This window comes from Eptesicus fuscus, chromosome 11 (genome assembly GCF_027574615.1).
Source record: "Eptesicus fuscus isolate TK198812 chromosome 11, DD_ASM_mEF_20220401, whole genome shotgun sequence".
NCBI lineage: Eukaryota > Metazoa > Chordata > Mammalia > Chiroptera > Vespertilionidae > Eptesicus > Eptesicus fuscus.
In genome coordinates this window covers 62,540,525-62,563,725 of record NC_072483.1, presented here as the reverse complement: position 1 = coordinate 62,563,725, position 23,201 = coordinate 62,540,525, and the positions used below count along the sequence as shown (strand labels likewise).

Genomic DNA, 23,201 nt, shown 5'->3' with positions numbered 1-23,201 from the left:
TAGTGGATGTAATAAACAGTATGCTAGGGTGGATTTAGGAATGTCCCTGGGGATATTACACGGAAATAACTCCTTAGGGAGAGTGAAGAGATGAGAGAAGGGAAAGGAAAGTAAGCCTGTTATTGTGGAAAAAGCAGTAGAGGATGCAGAATTGGATTCTAATTCTGCTTTGCCATTTGCAAGTTACTTCTGCTGTCAGAAGTTTTGTTTTTTAAATTATAAAATTATGATAGTGGGCTATATAAAATCTCTTTGAAAGCTGACAGTGCTGTAATTCCATGACTTTTTCTTGGGAATCAGAATTACAAATGGGATGTTGGCACTAGCAGGTAGGCATGATGATTTTGATGTGAACTGTCATAGGGAGCTGGTCTTATTCAGAAAGAACAATACTTTCCGGGGAATAAAGAAAATGCTTCACAGACTTGCCAGAAGGAAGGCATGGACTTCAAGTATGGAAAGATATGCAGTGCTAAGTCTGACCAAGGAGTAGGTTAATCAACATTTCAGTCAGATACCTAAAGCTCATTAAAAGTCTATACTTTGAATAAAGCATCCTTTAAAAGTTATTTGTTTTAAATGTATCTTTAAAAGCTTTAGAGTCTGTTGTGTCTTGGTACTTAATGAAGATAACTACATGTGCTGAGCTCTGAACTTCATGTAATTTGCCTAGTTTTCTGTTAGTAGGTTGATGTATTTGAATTTGCTTTTAGTTGTAGTTTTTTCCTTTATTTCCTATCTATTATTTTCTTTTTCCAATATTGTCACAAAACTTTTCTAAGGTTTGTGTCCTCCTCCTGATCCCAGATGGCCCTCGTTCTGCAGGCTGGCGGGAACACATGGAACGACGGCGAAGGTTTGAGTTTGATTTTCGAGATCGGGATGAAGAACGGGGTTACCGAAGGGTGCGCACTGGCAGTGGCAGCATTGACGATGACAGGGACAGCTTGCCTGAATGGTGCTTAGAGGATGCTGAGGAAGAAATGGGCACATTTGACTCTTCTGGAGCATTCCTCTCTCTAAAGGTAAGAAGTTGATTTAAATGTCCTAACAGGCACTGACCTTCTACCAAATCCAAATATGCTGTTAACCTTTGGCTTTATTTTTTGCTACAGAAAGTACAGAAAGAGCCTATTCCAGAAGAGCAGGAGATGGACTTCCGGCCCGTAGAAGAAGGGGAGGAGTGCTCTGACTCTGAGGGTAGCCATAATGAAGAAGCCAAAGAACCTGATAAGACAAATAGGAAAGAGGGAGAGAAGACAGAGAGAATAGGAGTTGGTAAGGTGCAGTTTTGTCTTTACTTTTTATCTGTCAAACCAGAAGTTTCCTAAATTGTTAATTTAAGATTACTTCATGTTACAGAAGCTAGTGAGGAAACACCTCAAATCTTAACATCATCTGCTAGACCAGGTACTCCTTCAGATCACCCGCCTCAGGAAGCACCGCAGTTTGAGAGGAAAGAGGAATCCAAAACTGAGCAGACAGAAAAAAATGAAGAAGAGAGTCGGACGGAAAATAGTCTGCCAACCAAAATGCCCAGCAGAGGGGACGGTATGTATTTGTGAGAGTCGTTAAGCTAAAGTAGGATTTTGCTTTATTTTATTTATTTATTTTTCCAAAATATATTTTATTGATTTTTTACAGAGAGGAAGGGAGAGGGATAGAGAGTTAGAAACATCAATGAGAGAGAAACATCGATCAGCTGTCTCTTGCACTCCCCCTACTGGGGATGTGTCCGCAACCAAGGTACATGCCCTTGACCGGAATCGAACCTGGGACCCTTGAGTCCGCAGGCCGACGCTCTATCCACTGAGCCAAACCGGTTTTGGCAGGATTTTGCTTTAAAATAGGGACTCGATCACTGACTGGTAAGATAGGTTTCTGCTTATGCCTCCTAGAACTGCTTCTAATGATAGATTATTAGAACACATTATTTTACTGGTAAACCTAGTCGAACTTCGTTTTCCACATGTGTCCATCCCAGAATTTACCAAAACAGAGTTAGAGGAAGCAAAGGTGGAACTCAGGAGTCTCACTTCCTAGGATGTTATGACATAGCCACCCTGGTACCAGTTGAGCAAACTGGGTTTGTGATCCTCTGCAGTAATTTGATTCTGATATCAGACAGGTACCTTCCCTTTTATGTAAAGGCTACGTTGTGTTTCTAGATGACAGACCAAATTGCCATTGTTCCAAAAGAGGCCAGAAAGAACAAGGATGAATCTGTGGGATTCCCATAAATTTTGCTGTAGAATAAGCTTAAAGTATATCTCCTCCAATGTTACTATATTGATTTTATATTGCTCATATACCTTAGTAAGCAATATTAATATTTCCATATTTCTTGTACATATTAAAAAATGACATTGTAAGGCCTAGTGTTGAAGGGTTAATTGATTCACTCACCATAAAGATGCACACCTTTTTTTATTTTAAATACGTTTTTATTGATTTTTAGGGAGAGAAAAGGAGAGGGGTAGAAAGATAGAAACATTGATGAGAGAAACATCATCGATTGGCTGTCTATTGCTTGCCCCCTGCTGGGGATTGAGCCTGCAACCCGGGCATGTGCCCTTACTGGGAATCAAACTGGAGAACTCTTGGTTCATGGGGCAACATTTAACCACTGGGCAACACCAGCAGGCGAAAAATTAACATCTTTCAATATGGCCTTTGATATCTTGCATGATTGGGCTTCTGCCTCCCTTCATGCAGTTTTAGCACCAGTCTATGTCTCCTTTGTATTCTATTCACCAGCCTCACAGCCTGTTAGGTTCTGAAATGTGCCGTGTTCTCTTGCCTTGTGCCTTAACACATGCTGTTCTCTGAACCTGACACACTCTCCCACCTCATCTTCCCAAACTAGGTTAGGTGCTTTGCTTCTTAAACAACATTTTTAAAATAGCAATACAGTATTATAAAGATCTTCTTGTCTTTTTTTGCTCAATAAACTAGTATTTTGAGGGCTTGAACCAAGGATTTCCTTATAGTGTTTTATGTCTAGAACAAATGTGAATGAATGAATTCAGTACATATTTGAATCTCTGCTATATATATCAGGCACTGATATATGTGGGACTTGTACATTTTGAAATTTTAGGATGGGGTCAAAATGTGTATTTTGAGAAAGCTTCATAGATAGGCATTAAAGATTGAAACTCTGGATTTAGGGGAGATAAACTATGTGTATTATTAATAATCTAGGGCAAAAAGGAATTGTATGAGTTCATGACTGGTAAACTGCAGTGCTTCAGGAAGCAAGTGTCTTGAGTTTGTCTTGGAATAATAAGTAGAATTTGGAGGTAGGTGTAGCTGGATGATTTAGGAAAGGGCATTCTAGTACAATGAAAGCTGTACCTAACTTCGCATTAACACCTCAGAATCAGTGAAAGCTAAAGTGAGGAAGTGGGGCTGGTCCAGGCATGGGCAGGAGCCAGCTCCTGTTTTTATGTAGATGAAGCATGAGGTGTGAAAGGAGAATGATGGGAAACATGGTTGGAACATGGATTTAACAGATGTGTGTAGGGTAGATTGTTTTGATGACAGGTGGGTTCAGTGTGACCTGTTGGGCTCCCAAGTAGTCATTATGATGGAGGCAGTGCACCTGTAAAGGGAGGTAGTGGCAGATGAGATTTCAAAGTAGAATTTGGCAGGACATAATCATTGCTTGTATATCAGGGCAAGGGAAAGGGAAGAGTCAAAGATGAGTGAGTTGTCTGAGAGGATTATGCTACCATTAATAGAAAAAGAGTAGAAGTTGAGGAGCACATTTGAAGGGGAGAGGATAAATTAATTTTGAATATTGATTCTGAGGTTTTAATGAGAAAAAGGTAGAGATGGCCAGAGAGCAGTTGAGTAAGGGACTGCAAAGATAGGAAGAGTTTAGGGCCAGAGAGAGAATTAAAATAGAAACATTACATATACTTGTTAGGGGTGAAAAGAAAAGTGGACAGAGAACAGAGCTTTGGGTAATTTCAGTTTTTTTCCCAGCTGTAATTCCGATTTTTAGAGGATAAAGAGGAGCCAGAGAAAAGTCTTTAGAGGCAAGTGTAGAGTGCAGGAAAATGAAGTAAGGAGAATGCTTTCAGCTTGGAATAGGGTCGATAATGTCAGACACTACTAAAAGATTGGGTGATGAGGATGAGGAAAATACTGGATTTGGGGACTTGATGTCACTGCCTATCTTTGGAAGAGAAGCTTGACTGGAGGGGTGGGAGTGGAAGTCACAGTGTAGCAGGTGTAGATGCTGGTGAAATGGACACAACTTGTATAGACTGTCCTTTGGAAAAATATTGGCAAAGGAAGGAAAGAGTGAGAGGAACAGGAATTTAGAGAAGCTATCTGTAATTGAACAAACAAGGTTTCAAAGGGGAAACTGCAATTGTTTCTAATTAGTTCCATCCCCCTTTTCCTTCTTAAGAGCCTGCATACTAATAGGTTAGAAACAGGAACCAACATAGAACCTCTTTTGCTATTCTTACTGAGAAGAACTTCCTGCATTCTACAGGTAGACTCCCAAGTGTTTTTCAGTATCCTACAAAATCTAATGTATTGAGTTACATTAATTATGACTTGAAAAGGAACTTATTCAAGATAATTGCAGAGATTTTTAATAAAGGTTTTAGTGATGAGATATGCCATCTTTGAGAAGATTTGCAGTGCTTTGTTAACTGTCTCTACTATTCTGAGACATGATATTAAGAAGCGATTAGACTGACTGTTTGCTTTCAAGAGGTAAACTCATAACCATTGGGTGGGTAGATGCTCTAGTGACACAGGTAGGCACTGTAGAAGGTGCTTCTGGATACCTTTTAATCCTTATATTTTGTCATTCTGGGGAGGTACTTCTGTCTTTCTGGGGAGAAATACTGTACTTCTTCAGAAGTAGCTGAGCCCATTTAGCAAGCTGCTCAACTTGATATAGACTTATTCTTCATAAGATTCTCTATATTTTAAAGGGTTTTCATCTGTCTACATCTTTTTCCCTCTAGAAATGATTCCTGACGTCCAGCAGCCCCTGCCTCAGATTCCTTCAGACACAGCCTCTCCTCTCCTCATACTTCCACCTCCTCTTCCTAATCCTAGTGCTGCCCTCCGGCCAGGTGAAACGCAGGTCGTAGGTGCTCCTGGTATGGGCAGTGTTTCCACGGAGCCAGATGATGAAGAGGGTCTCAAGCATTTGGAGCAGGTAAAAATCATGTAATTCTTTTTTTCTCCAACTGCTAAAAATATTAGAAAGCATTAATGAATATTCAAAAATGGGACTTTTGTGCACCAGATTTTATGTACTGGAAAAGTTGTTTGTATTTGTAGTATTTATTTGTATGAAAAATTTCTTTCAAATCATTTCATGCTTATAAGTTTCTGCTATGTAGTAGTCATGTCAGGTTATTTTTTGCTCTTCTGAGGTTGCCTTTAGCTGTTTGCTTTTCTTTTTTCTTTGGAAATTAATGGAATGCCAAAAATGGTGTATACAAGCAGCTGTGGATAGGTACTGTGTCTTCTGTATATTTTGCCTAAAGTATAACAGGGAAAATAGTAAAACTCCCAGGATATTAATATCTTAATCATGTTTCTAGATTTTCCCAAGATTGTATATACCGTTGTTTACATGCAAAGTAAATAATAGCTTGCTTTCTGCAGAAAAACTTCTCTTTCCTTCAGGGTGGGGGGGTTAGTGACAAGCAATATTGAAGAAAGGAAGAAAAGGGGCGGTGTCTTAGTAAAACGTGCAAAAGATTTTATTGGTAATTGTACTAATGGAGCCTTTTGTTCTGTTAACATGCACGTATTTACAGGTTCAGTTTATACAATATAGGATTGAACAGTGGCTTATAAATTTTAAAAAGTAATATTATTAGTGTGTTGATTAGAAGCCTGGGCTTTGATCCATATCAGTTTGTGGATGAGAGAGAATCATTGATCAACTGCTCTTAATCTTCAGCTTGCTTAATAATTTTGAGACCCTGAATAAGACTTCCTCTTTGTGAAATGGGGGATAGTACCTGTTTTCATGGCATTGTTGTAAAAATTAAATCATTGCCTGCTGTGTTCCTTGCATAATGTCTTTCACAGATCAAGTAGTCCAAAAAAGGTAGGCATTTTTTTATGTGTACAAGTATTAATTTAGGATCTTTTCTTTCCATTTTTTGTTTTTCTGTTAGCAAGCTGAGAAGATGGTGGCTTATCTCCAAGACAGTGCGTTAGATGATGAGAGACTGGCATCAAAACTGCAAGAGCACAGAGCTAAGGGTGTCTCGGGTCCATCAATGCACGAAGCAATGCAGAAGTGGTATTACAAAGATCCTCAGGGAGAAATTCAGGGTAGGTGGTTTTGTTCTACTTTAATATAGAAGTGTCTGACATTACCTCCAGATTTTGTAAGATGGTGGTGATTAATGTTAATTTTCATGCTATAGGCTTTCTTTCTTTTTTTTTTTTTTTTAAATATATTTTATTGATTTTTTACAGAGAGGAAGAGGGAGGGAGAGAGAGTTAGAAACATCGATGAGAGAGAAACATCGATCAGCTGCCTCTTGCACACCCCCTACTGGGGATGTGCCCGCAACCAAAATACATGCCCTTGACCGGAATTGAACCTGGGACCCTTGAGTCCGCAGGCCGACGCTCTATCCACTGAGCCAAACCGGTTTCGGCTAGGCTTTCTTTATATATATAGAAGGCGTTTTTATAGGCTCCTCCCATAGTACTTTACTATTTCAGTGAGGGGAAGGGAAATCCAATGAAAATAATTTGAATACAGGGCAGAATGTCATGCTAATTTGATAAGGATGTAAGCAAAATGCTTAAGACCCCCCTCATTTCTGGCATCCCACCTGATTTATTAGGCAGGTGAGTTACTTACCTTCTCTATATTCCAGTCTTCTTTCCATAAAAAGGTAATGGGAGCGATTTTGGAAGACTGCTTTAATATTTCATTCACTCAAGTGGAGTTGATATTAAGTGATAAAAAACTATTAAAAATGTCTGAGAAGTAGTGCCATGTTATAAACTAATTCCTTAAAAGATTTGTATGATGCATAAGTTAAATTAGAATAGGGAGAGCCTGGCCAGTGTGGTTCAGTGTTTGAGTATTGACCTATGAATCAGGAGATCACTGTTCGAATCCTGGTCAGGGCACATGCTGGGTTGTGGGCTGGATCCCCAGTAGGGATGATGCAGGAGCAGCCGATCAGTGCACCTCTGTTGTAGGTTTCTGTCTCTCTCTCCCTCTCCCTTCCTCTCTGAAATTCATAAAAATATATTTTAAAAAATAAAAATTAGAATGCAGAGAGAATGCTGTAAAGGACATTTGTTGATCATTTCTGCTTTTGAAATCTTTGCTAATAACTTGAAATTGGTTATTGACTGTATTAGTGTCATTTTCATGATAGTGTTTAACCAAGTGACCTCTCTCCAATGTAATAACTCCTTTCACACTCTCAGTACCCTTAACCTGCTTCATTCTTCTTCATAGTATCTATCGCTACCTCTATATATTTGTTCATGATCTATAGAATGTAAAGTATGTAAGAGCAGGGTTTTAATTAAAATACATATGAATGTGTGTTTTAATTAAATTTACTTAGAGATAATTGTTGCTTCACATGTACTTGTAAGAAATAAAATGGAGATTCCACATACCTTTTATTTGGTTTCCCCAGGGTAACCTCTTGCAAAACTGTAGTACACAACCAAGGCAATGACACAGATAGTCAAGATTCAGTGTTTCTGTCTCAACAATAGGATCCCTTCTGTTGCCCTTGTATAGCCATACCCATTCCCCTCCCATCCTCACCCTCTTCTCCTCCTCCTTAACCCCTGGCAACCACTGATCAGTTCCCCATTTCTATATTTTGTCATTTCAAGAATGTTATATAAATGGAATCATACAGTATTTAACCTTTTGGCGTTGTCATTTCTCACTCAATATAATTCTCTGGAGGTTCGTTCAGTTTGTTGCATGTATCAGTAGTTTGTTTCTTTTAATTTAATATTCTATGACCTCGATGTATCATAGTTTAACATGAATGGCATCTGGGTTGTTCTGATTTTGGCTATTATAGTAAAGGTATTAAAACATTCATGGATAGGTTTTTATGTGAACATAAGTTTTAGTCCTATGAGATAAAATATGTTCACTAGTGCAATTGCTGGGTTATATGGTTATTACATGTTTAGGTGGTTGTTGTTTTTTTAAAGAAATTGCCAAACTGGTTTCCAGAAGGGCTGTACCATTTTATATTCACACTAGTAATCTATGAGTGACCCATATTTTCTTTACAAAAAATATTTTTATTACTTTAAAATATTTTCATTGATTTCTAGGGAGGAAGAGAGAGACATCTATGTGAGGGCAAAACATCAATGGGTTGCCTCCTGCATGCCCTCTACCGAGGATCAAGCCCGAAACCTGGGCATGTGCCCTGACTGGGAATCGAATCAGCAACTTTTTGGTGCACAGTATGACGTCCAACCACCTGGGCCATACCAGCCAGTGCATGATGTGGCTATTTTTAATTATAGCCATTCTGACAAGTGTGTCATGATATCTCATAGTTTTTAATTTGCATTTCCCTAATGGCTAGATCTCAGGCAGAAAATGAAAATGTAGAAAAGCATGTATTCTGCCCTGCATATCTGTATTCTCTATTACAAAGTGACACAGAGTCTAACAAATACTCTTTCCAGTTTTATTTATATACTTCTTTGACAAATGAATTATAGAGATTGAGTGAGATGGAGACTATTATGCTCTTTAAAACTATTATGCTCTTTAAAATCTCAGCATTGCTGAGAATTTGGGATGTGTAGACATAAGGCTTATTTTGAAATCTTTTTTGTTGTATTTTATTAGAAGCCTTCCACCACCTTTGGAGAGAAATTAAGTTTATCTTACAAATTATTTGACAGGTGCCACCTGAAACAAGTTGTTACCTCTGGATGAGGATCAGACACAGAAAATATTTTTTTCCTCTTTAGCCTGAAAGGATTCTTATTGCCTTTCTGTTTTCATTGGTGTTGTAGGTCCCTTCAATAATCAGGAGATGGCAGAATGGTTTCAGGCGGGCTATTTTACTATGTCTTTATTGGTGAAGAGAGCATGTGATGAAAGCTTCCAACCTCTTGGTGATATCATGAAAATGTGGGGAAGGGTTCCCTTCTCTTCCGGTCCTGCACCCCCTTCTCATATGGTAAGTACCTTACAGCTCACCCAGAACATGTATTAGATACAGATGCATTTGCTTCTCTATGGAAAAAATATCTTTGGGTGAGGATTAAAAAAAAAAAATTAACTACTGGTATTGTAACTAAAAACTGGATCATAATGTAGGCCTCTTGTATAGTGGCCCTGGAGTACCTTTGAATGGGAAATAATACTCCTTTTCACCTGCTCCCGACCCTCTCCCCAAAGAGTTCCTCTTGGAGAACTTTGTATCTGTGCCTTACTTTTCCTTCTCCAAGTATAAGAGTGTCTGGTTCCTGGCCATAGTCAAAAGTAGTCATAGTTAGAAACCTCATTGTGAACACCAGATTTCTATAATGAAAACACCATTGACTTACTCATTAACTCTAGGTTGAGGGCCTGTGCCAGGCCTTGTGGTAGGTTCTGAAGAGATGAGGATGAATAAGATATAACCTCTTATCAAGGGCGTTCATAGGTGAGAATAGTGGCTATCAAACATTTCTGACCATGGCCTGTAGTAAAAAAAAAAGTTACTTTGTGCATTTCTGACCATGGCCTGTAGTAAAAAAAAAAGTTACTTTGTGCATTTCACAAAACATTTTGTCATGCACATATCTTCTGTTCTATTTCTTTTCTTCTTCTTATACAAATGTTGATCTTGACCCAGTCATTGATTTTACAATCCACTGATGGGTTGAGACCTATAGTTTGGAGAGCAGTAAATATTCCTGGGTGAGGGAAATTATTTCTGTTATAAATTCAAAGGAAAATTATAGTGTATTATTGTGTATAAATTTAACTTATGTACCAAGTTTGAGCTTTATTTTCCTTCTCTGAATTGGGATAAGTTTTTATCTTGCATGTTTCAGAGCTGAAAGATCATTACTTGGAGCTTAGCAAACTTTCTGTAGTCCATTTCCTGACTTCCAGTGACAGGGCTGAGCCTCAGTCAGATTCATTTAAGGGAAAAACCATGGGAAGCTCTGCTTCCTGTTAGCTGTTGCCTTTGCGCTGATAAGTGAATTCATCTTTATGATGAATACTAGTGACCCGGTGCACAAAATTCATGCACTTTAAAAGGGAATTAGAGGAAATATTTTAATATTGCTATTTGCCCTTTCTCTATAATAGATGTGTCGAGATGAAAGAAAATTAGTAAAATGTATATGAAAATCTTCCTCTTGTCAGAGTCTGGGGCACACCATGGGAACCAGAGTCAAGTCCCCACCCACCTACGTGTGCCTCGAAATCGCGTGAGACCCAGACCTGGCCGGCCCCACCCCCATTGGGCTAGATCCATACCCAGCTGGCCTCACCCCCGTCGAGCCCCACTGGGCAGGGGTCGCGGCCTCAGGTCCCCTGGCTCGGTGCTGGGGCGGGGGTGCGGCCTGAGGTCCCCCATCAAGCTCCGTTGGGCGGGGCACGGCCTGAGGTCCCTGCTGATTGCTCGTTAAGGCTCCTTACGGGCACTCAGCCTCTGCTGTGGGTGCAGCCATCTTGTGTTATGGAATCTCTGCCTCCGCTGTGGGCGCAGCCATCTTGTTATGGTGTGACGATCAATTTGCATATTCCTTCTTTATTAGACCAGATACCTTGAAACCTACATTTCATAAAAAAATTTTAGATGAACAGCATAGTTTTTATCTAGGTTTAATTTTAGATGATCCCTAGCCCAAGAAATTATCAGATGTTTTATTGCAAACTATAAAGATATAAACTATTCACTAATGATGTGCCTAAGTTTAGTCTATGTCACCCTTATACTTTTACAGCATTCCCCCCCTTATCCATAGGGGGTACATTCCAAGACCCCCAATGGATACCTGAAACCCCAGAAAATGCCAAACCCTGTATATGCTATGTTTATTTTTCCTATACATACATACCAATGATAAAGCTTAATTTATAAATTGGGTACAGTGAGATTAACAACAGTAACTAATCAAATAGATCAGTTATAATAATACTAGGGGCCTAGTGCATGAATTTGTGCACCTTGAAAGGAACTGTGGACCACAAGGCTGTGGTAGGCAAGGGGTGGGTCTCAGCTCATCCTCCGCGCCCCTTCCCGGCCCCTCAGCCACAGCCCCCTGTCCCTTGTCTGCCAGCAGCCCTGCTCCCACTGCCACCGCTCCCATGCACTGATGGCAGCACTGGCCCCACTCGCACCTGCTGATGGCACAGAGCGATTGGGGCTGGCTCCAGCAGCGGTGCAAATGGGGCTGGCGCCATCAGTGGGTGCGAGCGGCAGCTGCTGCCCCAATCGCCCCTCAGGAGCAGGGGGAGGTGGAGAAGCCCTCAAGAGTTATCAGGGCCAGTACCTGCCGCTCGCACCCACTGATGGCGCCAAGTGATCGGGACCAGCACCGGGCATGGGCAATTGGTGCAAGCGAGGTTGGCACCAGCAGCAGGTGTGAGCGCCAGGCGGGACCACGGCGCGTGGAAGCAAAGAATTTTCAGCAATCACCAGAGGTTCACCCTGATGACAGCAACCGGCTTCCTGCCTTGGTCTGGCACCCCTGCTCACTTACTCCACCAACCTGCCGCGGCCAACACCCACCATTTTCTGCACATGTCCCCTGGTGGTCAGTGCACATCATAGCAACCGGTTGTTCTGGTTGTTCCACCGCCTATTTGCATATTAGCCTTTTATTATATAGGAATACTGTAATAAAAGTGATGTGAATGTGGTACCCCTCTCCCCCACCTCCCAACTGATCTGATAAGCAGGACAGCTACTAAGTGACTTAACTTGGAGGGTAGCATCTGCCTTGTGGGCATGCTGGACAGAAGGATGATTCATATCCTGGGGGGGATAGAGGAGGGATGGTTCGAGATTTTATCATACTACTTAAGTAGCTACTTTAAGTAGCACACAGTTTAAAACTTATAAGTTATTTATTTCTGGAATTTTTTATTTACTATTTTTGGTCCATGATTGATCGCAGGTAACTGAAACTGCAGAAAGTGAAACTGTGGATAAGGGGGACTACTGTATTTCTCTTATCTTATACTTCCCTTATTTTTCTCATTTTAAGCTTTTCAAATTTAAATTTCAGACCATGTTATTTGAAATATAAGCTAAAAATCCAGGGTTTTACTACAGATTGTTTTTGTAAAACTTATGATGTGTTAATAGCAGTAGAAAAACCTAATTTGGGGGTAGGAAATTTTACTTTTCCGAGCTCTTTTATACTGTGTTTAGCTTAAAATTTCTCATTATCTCCTGGCTGGTGTGGCTCAGATGGTTGAGCATCAACCTATGAACCAGGAGATCATGGTTCAATTCCCAGTCAGGTCATATGCCCGGATTGCTGGCTTGATCCCCAGTAGGGGTCATGCAGGAGGCAGCCGATCAGTGATTCTCTCTCAGCATGGGTTTTTCTATCTCTCTCTCCCTCCCTCTCCCTTCCTCTCTGAAGTCAAAAAATAGTAAAACATTTTTTTCTCATTATCTTAAGAAGACATACATATTAGCACCCTGTATTATGTGCCATTTCCTTTAACCTTTAGATAACTTCACTTTTCTGTTTGTCCCATTTCTATAATTTCTGATGATCTAACAAATTTATAAATCACTTTTAATATTAGGAGAATTATACATTTTTTAGTTATAGTAATAACTGGAGTACAGTACAACATTCAGCTTCAAGGGCAGGAGGGGAGGGCAAATAGCATCTGAAATAAGAACCGTTTCCCACACCTTAGGGAATCCTATATAATAAAAGCCCAATATGCTAAGTGTCCGACCGTTAGGTTGGGACACCGGGGGCAGACACTCCCACCAGTAGGTTACCTTCCTATTGGGGTCCAGCTGATTGGACTGGGCAAGACGGGCCGGACACACCCTGGAGCCCTCCTCTAATTAATTTCCTTCAATGTGCATGAATTTGTGCACCCGGCTTCTAGTCTCTTATAATGCAGACACCACTTTCTTCCACTAGATGGAACTGTTTAGTTTTTACAAATGCCTGAGGTTTTTATAGTTATGCATTTTGGGTATAAAGGTGGAGTGGGAAGTAAGACCTGGGATTCATTTTGCTTTTAGATATATGTGCTAAATGGCTTTTAGGTTCTTTGCAATTTATTCAATGGCATTTCTTCCCCCATTTCTTCACTCTTCAGGGAGAGTTGGACCAGGAGCGACTGACCAGGCAGCAGGAACTCACAGCCTTATATCAGATGCAGCACCTTCAGTACCAGCAGTTTTTAATACAGTAAGAGCAGTACTATTGAGGGTGTACTGTAGCACCAAAAGGGCCTTTGATATCATCTGCTCACAAGTTTCACCTTTTACAGCAGAAAACTAAAAGTTTTAGGATATTTCAGTCACCCTCCTAGTGGCATGTTACCACTAAGTTTTGTTTTCTTAAATACCAGAAGTTTGTAGAAGATGACACAGTATTGTAATTTTGCAAGCTCATTAGCTCCAAAAGCAATAATCAACAAGCATTTTAAGAACTACATGCCTCCTAAAAAGCTCAACTTTGAATTCTACAGAGAAAAAACATAGGCCAGAGGTCAGAAAAGAAGTAAAAGTTTATACTGTTAGAAGTGGTATAGAATTATGGCAGAATCACTTAGCTTGTGTGTTCCTTTTGTAGAAGAGCTAAGATTGCCTGTCATCTGTGCAGAGGTTGGCAGCCTGCTACCTGTTTTATAAGCAGAGTTTTATGGACACACGGCCACACCAATTTATGTGTGTATTGTCTGTGGCTGCTTTTGAACAAAGATGGCAGCATTGAGTAATGCGTATGGTCTGCAAAGCCAGAAATATTTACTGTCTGGCGCTTTACTGAAAAATTTGTCTACCTCTGATCTAGTAGAAAATAATTTTACCTAAAATTTTCCCAGCTGAAACAAATTTGAGAATTTTTATACAAGTGGTTTTATTTTTACAAAGGGTGCTTCATGTAGAAATAACTATTTGATTTTGTTTTATTTTTAACTTGTTTTCTGATATAAAACTATTAAAATATTAATAAACTAGCAAATTTCTTCATCATTTTGAAGGAATTTGCCAGTTTCTTATATTTGTTACCCCCCCTCCAGAAGCATGTCATCTATAAGTTCAGTTCTTTCTAGAATGAAGTATAGAATTTTCTCTGTGACTATTATTCTCATGAAGAATTATAAAATATTAGAGGCGCGATGCCCGAAATTTATGCAAGAGTAGGCCTTCCTTCCCCCGACTGCCAGCACCAGCTTCCCTCTGGCACCTGAGACCCGGGCTTCCCTCTGGCTGCCAGCAGGCACCCGGGACCTGGGCTTTTCTCTGGCTGCCGGCAGGCAACCGGGACCCGGGCTACCCTCGCAGCCCCGGCTTCGTCCGGAAGGTCGTCCGGTCTCATGAGCGTATTATGCTTTTATTATTATAGATATTTGTTAGCTGTTTCTGATGGTGGCTTTGGGGGAGGGGTAGATTGAACCATGTCTTTCATTGTCTCAGTAAAGTGAACTAAATATGGATAGACAAGTTACACTTTTTCTACTTTTTAAAGACAACAGTATGCACAGGTTTTGGCTCAACAGCAGAAAGCAGCCCTGTCTTCCCAGCAGCAGCAACAGTTGGCACTTCTTCTCCAACAGTTCCAGGCTCTGAAGATGAGGTTGGTGGTCATTCCATGATATGTCCCTGTGTGTGTGTGTGTGTGTGTGTGTGTGTGTGTGTGTGTGTGTGTGTGTGTGATAAAGAGAAGAAAGGAAATATGGGTATGTGTGAACTCAGGTATCAAAAACCCACACACCACAGAAAACTGTGGTGTTGTGTGTTAAAATAGAATATAGTTTTTAAAAATAACTAGGCTGGAGGTAAAGCATTTACTTGGTCTTTTTATGCAGAGAATAAATTGCAAAGGGTAACACTTGAGAAGCAATGTAGTCTTATGGAACCAGCAACCAAAAAAGTTGTAGTCTAAAAGCTTAATCTCATTTTTACCTGTGCTATCTCAAGATATTAGCAATGTCACACAGGGTTATTATTTTCCAGAACCCAAATGCTATTAAGGTCGTTCAAAAGAAAAGGAAATTATGCTAGGAATTATGTTAAATTTCTGCTGTTTCTGATTATCATTCAGGGTAATATTTATTTTATCTTCTGCAGAGAACAAGTCACTGCTCTTTAAAATCTTACTGTGCAGTTTAATTAGAACCTTTTACACTTCTCTTTTGAGTTGTAACCCATCCTGTTAAGTGATAAAGTGTCCATTTTACAGATGGGCAAACTGGGACTCTGAGAAGCTCGAGGTCTTGGTTGACATAATACACAGAAAACTTCAGAGACAGAACTAAAATACAGACTTTTTGACTTAGAGTCTGGGGTTTTTCGGTGTGTTTTTTTTCCATTATAACATGCCTCTGTTTATTGAGATGTTGTGGATTTTGAAGATAGTAGGTATATCCATTATTTTGAAATCAGTGTTTGCTAAGACCTTAGTAGTCCAGAGAGTGATTATTCTTCCCTGTCTCCCAGATGCTGTGGTAGTGTTACCATTTAGTTAAAACAATGGAGTTTTCTGGCCAAATAACCTGGAAAATCTACAAGTAATATAGAAGTTCCTCCTTATTTGGGCAAAATAACAAGAACAAGTTCTCTTTATTTCCCTTTTGCAGAATATCTGATCAGAGTGTCATTTCCTCAGTGACTAGATCTGTGTCAGTGCCAGATACTGGGTCTATCTGGGAACTTCAGCCAACAGCTTCACAGCCTACAGGTACCCAGAAATTTGGAGAAGAGAAAAGCCTGCTTTGAAGTGAACGTCTTAACCTCATTCTCTTTTTTTTTCCTTTTGCCGTAAATTAGAACATTTTGGGGGCTGGGATTTTTTAAAAGTTGCCATTGGTGGAGTACTTCTGTTTCTTAAGATCTGATTTCTGCAAAAGTGGGTAGTCCTTACAAGAGGTTATAGTATATGCTGAAAATTCTCAGGAACATGGGCATCGATGGATTTTTCTTAGAGTAATTAAGCTATTCAGGCCATAGTTCTCTCACTAACAGTGACCCTGAGGATTATAGCAGAAGGACTGATTATCCTCCCTCTTCTTCTTCAACTTCCCATGCTATATGTACCTTTTTTTAATTTTTGGTAGCCATTTATAGTTAGGATGTTAAAATACTCTCCAGTTTTGGGGAAACTGTAAGTACCTTATTAAACAACATCTTTCTTTGAGTATGATGCACTCAAGATCCTTTACAAATACTCTGTTTTATATAGACAATAATTTATAGTCCATAAATAGACTATAATAGGAATGTAGGAAATAGAGAATGCTGAAAAGTGGTATCAGCAAACATTGCTGACAATAGGAAAACAGACTCAGAAACCTTCTCCTGTTTATTTACTTCCACATCTGACTCTCTCAGGTCAGTAGGACCGAGTGTTGTTTGTGAGACTTGCCTAGCCTTTCCAGAGGCCTGCCCAGCTCCGGCTATACCTTTCTCTTTTTTTTTTCTCTCTCTCTTATTGAACTGAAATCATATAACATAAAATTAACTGTTTTTAAATGAATAATTAATGCATTCACAATATTGTACCACCACTTAGTTTTCTCTAGTTCCATAGCTATGCCCTTCTTAACCCCATTCTCCACTTAGTGCATGCAGTAAGAGGTGGTGTGGTTATTAGAAATATGGTGGACTTTGGGATCTGATTCACAGAGTGGAATTTCAGTCCTAGCATGGCCACATGCTTGTCCTGTATTCTTGGGGATGTTATAGAACTACCTCTGGCCCTTAGCTTGTTCATCAGTAAAAATGGGGGCGTGAACAGATACCTTACAGGGTTTTTTGAGGATGAATGCATGGTACCTATCTTTCCCTCTAGATGTGTTGAAGGTTAGTGATATAAATTAGAGCCCACTGGCAGTTCAGTTGACTTCGAAGCAAAACAGATATAGTATATGATGGAGCTCATTCAGGGACAGGGGATAGCTTTTTCTGTTATGCTCCTGAATATGTGACTGTGCATGTAAGCCCTGACATCCCTCACTTTTTTTCCTTGTTGTCTTATAGTTTGGGAAGGTAGTAGTGTATGGGATCTTCCCCTTGATACGACGACTCCAGGACCTGCCCTTGAACAGCTTCAGCAGATGGAGAAGGCCAAAGCTGCAAAGGTCTGAACTCATTCTTCCACAACTGTGCATCCTTTCCAGTTATGGGACACAGGCAAAAGTTTACGGATGTCTGTATCTTTAGCTAGCTATATATTTTTTCCCTTCTAGTTTACTGCTACTTAGCTGGTATAAGCACATTTATATTCTATGAATATATATATATACCCAAAAAGACCGTGAACAGAATTAAAATTATAAGTGAAAATCATTTCAATTAAAAATTATTGGTTGGTTGACACATTAATGATCATGGTCATCTGTATATTTTAATTTCATGATTCATGTTAGATACATTTGTTATAAATACTAAGACCTTAAGAAAATATTCACTACATGGCTTATTAGACCCTTGACCTGTAGCCTGAGTTCCCACCTAGAATTTTTAATAGTGATTTTTATTTATATATCTTAGTGCCCCCAGACATAGCTGAAAGACTCCACATTAACATTAGATCCTGTGATCCATTCACGTTTTCTGGAGGAGCTAGGAATCTTGAATTTTGGTTTTAGTACTTGCCAGAGAGGATGTCTATCAACACTTAGTATCACTGTCATGATTTCCGGGTTCTCAGGCCTCTGAGAGACTTGTTCCTATTTTATAGTTAATGCAGTCTTATCCCCTGAGGTAATGAAATACAGGAGCTTGCAGTCCTGTGTGTGTGTGTGTGTGTGTGTGTGTGTGGCAGGCGATGGAGTGTGATGACACACAGACAAGCAGGTCAAGAAAACATTATGGGTCGGCTACCTAGTTGGAGAGGTGGGGAATCAGAAATTGGGCAACATTTTCTTTTTTTTTTTTTTTTTAAATATATTTTACTGATTTTTTACAGAGGGGAAGGGAGAGGGATAGAGAGTTAGAAATATCGATGAGAGAGACACATCGATCAGCTGCCTCTTGCACACCCCCTACTGGGGATGTACCCGCAACGAAGGTACATGCCCTTGACCGGAATTGAACCTGGGACCCTTGAGTCTGCAGGCTGACGCTCTATCCACTGAGCCAAACCGGTTAGGGCAGAAATTGGGCAACATTTTCAATGGACAGTAATACCTGAGTTAATTTTCACTTGAAGGATGGTAGGATTTAACCCTGTTGAAGGGTTTTGGGTCGACAGAGTAGGAGGAGAAAACATTTCAATTGCAATTGAAGGAAACAACCCTGTAAAGGCTCACAAATGCAGGAAAACATACTGGCTAAGGAAACAGCTAAGTACTTTGGTCTGGTCTGGACCCTTGATGCGTCTGAGGAATGAATGATGAGAAAGGAAACTAAAGAGGCAGGCCAGTCATGAGCATCCTTGTACATGCTATGTTAGTTAGGTTTTATTTTCTGGGTGAAGGATAGATTAAATCAGTTGTTCCCAACCTTTTTTTGGCCATGCCCTACGTAAGCATCTCTAAAATCCTGATGCGCGCCCCCCCCCCTCCCCCCGACATATAATTCTTATTCAAAAAGTGAACTCCAATTCACATGGAGGAAGCCTAAAAGACCATTAGCTTGGTCTAAACAAGCTTCCAAAGAACATGACATCCATCAAAGAGGAAAAAGAACAAAAGGACAGTTGAAGTACTGAGGAAGAAATCACTAAGAAACTGTTTAAAAAAATAATAATATGAAATGATATGAAAAAATAGCAAATAAAGTTTCAAAACATAATAGAGAACTGAAATGCATAAATATGTCAAATATGTATTTATATACTATATATGAGATCCCAGAACCATAAGAAATGCAAAAAATTCACTGTGAATAACTCATTGTCAAATTGAGTATGTATTTCTTAGTGCCCCCAGACAGAATCAAATTGCCCCCCTGTGGGCCTGTGCCTCATGTTGAGAACCACTGGTTTAAATGGGAGTGATTTTTTTTTTTTTGTGTGTGTGTGTGTATGTGGAGGTTAGGTGTTGAGCTGGGGAACGTGGGCACAACTGGATTCTGGAAAACCAGATAAGGAGACTCTTAGGAATGTGGGTGAGAAAAGGAAAGCCAGAACTATACTTGTGGCAATGGAACTGGAAACTGGGTGCTGGATTTGACTAGTATTTAGGGACTCTGAAGATAGAATTTGTCAAATGGTTCATCTTCAGATTTTAAAGAATCATATAATTTTTTACACCAGTAGCTTTACAAAATTGCTTTTGAAATTTTGGAGCTACCTTGTTAGATCTTCAATCAGAAAATCTTTTTATGGAATGAGCAAAGAAATGGCCACTCCCCAAGAAAATTGTGTTCCTCTCCTCTTGGCTACTTCTCTTCCACATGCAGAAAGTATGGTGCAGAGGTGGTATGAAGCAAGGAGGTAGGGAAAAGTGGGCCGAGAGTGCACTCAATTTAGAAGAGCATAAAACTGTTCTGATTACTGAGACAAATCAGAACTTAGAGCTCTTACAGAACTGCTTTCATCACCCTGTTGCTGAGTGACTGGTGGTGCCTGCGCATTTCAGCTTCTCCCCATTGTACTGGTCAGTGATGTTGGGGTGTTCCTGTGCATGCGTCAAGTGTCTAAGAGTACTCTCATGTAATCACAGCTAGAGCAGGAGAGAAGAGAGGCAGAAATGAGGGCAAAACGGGAAGAGGAAGAGCGAAAGAGGCAAGAAGAACTCCGGAGACAGCAGGAGGAAATTCTCCGAAGGCAGCAGGAAGAAGAAAGAAAAAGGCGGGAAGAAGAAGAACTTGCCCGAAGGAAGCAGGTAACCCTATCTCCGAGAACTCTGACCACAGGATTAGTGCTGAAGGAGGGCCTTCAGGGTAGCTCGCTCACTCCTATCATTTCACAAGCTGTAGTTCACAGAGATGGTTTATCCAAGGTCAACAACAGGATTGGAACCTTAGAAGACTCACTTCCCTTTAGAGTGTCTTATCCACTAGCACCCACTGGAGGGATAGTCCTCAGTCCAAGTAAAACATTAGAATTTATTTCTTTTGCATATTTCCTGGGGTTTTATAAACCAGTTAGATATCAGAAGTAACCAAGTCTTTGCCTAAGTATTTATAACCAGTGTCATTGAATATTTTTCATGAACTTTTGGTCATTTGTATTTGGGAGGGGGGTTGTGGAATTTTCTATTCATGTGCTTGGCCTATTTTTTACTGGGATTTTTAAAGATCCCAATGGAAAGAATCCTCTTTGTAATAGCCCCAAAGTCTAGATTTTACCTCACATTTTCTACTTTTTGTTGGCCACAAGGAGGTACTCTGAAAAAAGCGTCTATACTGAGATTAGATTAGAACTACTAATATTTCTTAGAGCCACACTTATATTAGCATTTAAGGGCCCTAAGAAATATTGCAGTAAGGAAATCTGTTTAATTCTGTGATGCTCAGTATTTCCTAAATTACTTAACAACGGGACCCTTTTCTGTATACTTAATATCTGTGGGACTTTTGTTCTGGGAGACATAACTTTACTCAGTACTGCTGACTGGAGAACTTATTCCTACCTCACCAAGCATTTTTGGTAGCTATGTTGATTTGATCTGACTATTCCTTAGGTTCTGAGCTGATTAAAAAATTGGGAGCTGATGGTCCCAATGGAGCAAACTAAGGCCAAGTCCTAATAGACTCCTTTCTTTCTAGGGGTAATAAGTAAATATAGCTAATGTGGAAACCAAGGTAGACTTCACAGTGTAATGCTATTTATATTCTAAATACAAATTATTTTAACTCTTTTTTTAAAAAATCCTCTCCCAGGAATGTTTTTATTGATTTGAGAGAGATATAGAGAGAGGGGGGAGAGAGAAAGAGAGAGAGAGAGAGAAAGAGAGACAGACAGACAGACAGACAGACAAACAATGATCAGTTGCCTCCCATACGCACCCCCAATGGTGATGGAACCTGCAACTTAGGTATGTCCCTTTAACTGGGAATTGAACCCACAACCTTTTTGGTGCATGGGACAGTGCTCCAATCAACTGAACTACCAGGTCAGGGCACAAATTATTTTAATTCTTAATGTATCTTCTTCTCATCTTACATATATACTGTTTACTCTGCATACTTTTTAAAATATATATATATATATTTTTTATTTCAGAGAGGAAGGGAGAGAGAGAGAGAAGCATCAATGATGACAGAGAATTATCAATTAACTGCCTCCTGCGTGCCCCAGATATGTGCCCTGACCAGGAATCGAACCGTGACCTCCTGGTCCATAGGTCAACACTCAACCACTGAGCCACTGTGGCTGGACTACTCTGTATACTTTTTATGTTTGCTATTAACAGAGTCTTTGCAGCATATAGCCTATTCCTTTTCAAATTATGATGTGTAATATATTAATTGAGACCCATAGTTCCTCTCTTTCTCTCTCTCTCCTCTCTCTCTCTCTCTCTCTCTCTCTCTCTCACACACACACACACACACACACACACACACACACACACACACATCTTTCTTGTTACTATAGGAAGAGGCCCTGCGACGCCAGAGGGAGCAAGAGATTGCATTAAGGCGACAGCGAGAAGAGGAAGAAAGGCAGCAGCAGGAAGAAGCTCTTAGGAGACTGGAGGAGAGGAGAAGAGAAGAGGAAGAAAGGCGGAAGCAGGAAGAATTGTTACGCAAGCAGGTGACTGATGGTTTACTCTTCTCATTGCTACTTAAAGCTGGGAATTAGTGATGAAGAAAGTGTTTAGATAGCCTGTCTTTTTCAGGTTGCTGACAATTACCAAAAGAGACCTAACTGGCTCTTCCTATTTTCGTAATAATCGTCCCACATGTAATTATAAAAGCTGAGCTACATATCAGAGAAGCAAAACAAACAAACAAAAAAATAGACCACCAGTGAAGAAATCTAAAGACATACTCTTTAAAAACCAAAAGTGAGATCTTCAAGTTGACAGCTTTTGCCTGAGGGTGTTCCTCAATTCATTCTTTGCAAGTGTACAATTCATTGCTTCTTAATATAGTCCCAAGATTCTGCAACAATTAGCACTAATTCTAGCCCAACCATGTCATTCTGCCATTACCAGCAGCCAGAGGGGTGGAGGGTGGGTCGAGGAGAGTTTGTCCAAGGAACCTGTGGGCCACAATGGGTGAGAGCCAGGGACTGAATGAAGTGCTCTTGTGAAGTTGCTCTGGTTCCAGCCCTTGCTGAGACTTTCTTGGTCATTAACATCCCTGCAAGGTCCTGGCAGCAGTTTGCCTCAGTGTTGGAACAGTTTCCAGGAGACTTCCCTGCAGTTGGCCGTGATCTCTTAGAGATCAGTACTTATCACAAATATTGAAAGTGACATTCCTTTTATGTAGAACTAGCAAGCCAATGAAAATTTATCCTGTAAGCATTGCTAGGCCTTTGTGGCTACTGTAAATATATTTTAAAAGAATATTTAGCCCTAGTCGGTTTGGCTCGGTGGATAGAGCGTCAGCCTGTGGACTGAAGGGTCCCAGGTTCAATGCCTCGGGTTGTGGGCACATCCCCAGTAGGGGGTGTGAGGAGGCAGCTGATCAATGTTTCTCTCTCATCGATGTTTCTAACTCTCTCTCCCTTCCTCTCTGTAAAAAACCAATAAAATAAATTTTTTAAAAAAAGAGTATTTAACTCTACCTTATATCATAAATAAAGTTTCTGCCTTTCTCTGTTATTTCAGAAGTGATTCAGATTTTTTAAAAAAACACACCACACAATTAAATTTTATTCTCTTTTATTTTTCCTTGGAAGGAAGAGGAGGCTGCAAAATGGGCCCGGGAAGAAGAAGAAGCCCAGCGTCGATTAGAGGAGAACCGGCTGCGAATGGAAGAGGAGGCAGCCAGACTGCGGCAGGAGGAGGAAGAGCGGAAGAGGAAAGAGATGGAGCTCCAGCGGCACAAGGAGTTGATGCGCCAGCGGCAGCAGCAGCAGGAGGCTCTGCGGAGGCTGCAGCAGCAGCAACAGCAGCAGCAGCTGGCACAGATGAAGGTAAAGCC

At 40.3% G+C, this 23,201-nt stretch overlaps 1 protein-coding gene across 7 annotated transcripts in view; it reads left to right on the top strand.

Moving 5' to 3' along the window:
- Positions 1–23,201, top strand: part of GIGYF2 (GRB10 interacting GYF protein 2) — a 123,698-nt gene that overhangs the window by 78,672 nt on the left and 21,825 nt on the right. For 4 of the 7 annotated variants that reach the window (XM_028140569.2, XM_028140561.2, XM_028140565.2 and 1 more), the window contains 13 exons: positions 808–1,025; positions 1,116–1,278; positions 1,363–1,551; positions 4,992–5,188; positions 6,165–6,324; positions 9,028–9,194; positions 13,313–13,404; positions 14,689–14,796; positions 15,800–15,900; positions 17,199–17,299; positions 19,829–19,990; positions 21,706–21,864; positions 22,957–23,193. In XM_028140569.2, the coding sequence (XP_027996370.2) occupies positions 808–1,025; positions 1,116–1,278; positions 1,363–1,551; positions 4,992–5,188; positions 6,165–6,324; positions 9,028–9,194; positions 13,313–13,404; positions 14,689–14,796; positions 15,800–15,900; positions 17,199–17,299; positions 19,829–19,990; positions 21,706–21,864; positions 22,957–23,193 (2,054 nt within the window). The remainder of the gene's footprint in view (positions 1–807; positions 1,026–1,115; positions 1,279–1,362; positions 1,552–4,991; positions 5,189–6,164; positions 6,325–9,027; positions 9,195–13,312; positions 13,405–14,688; positions 14,797–15,799; positions 15,901–17,198; positions 17,300–19,828; positions 19,991–21,705; positions 21,865–22,956; positions 23,194–23,201) is intronic. The other 3 variants (XM_028140572.2, XM_028140570.2, XM_028140578.2) reach the window with 1 other exon arrangement.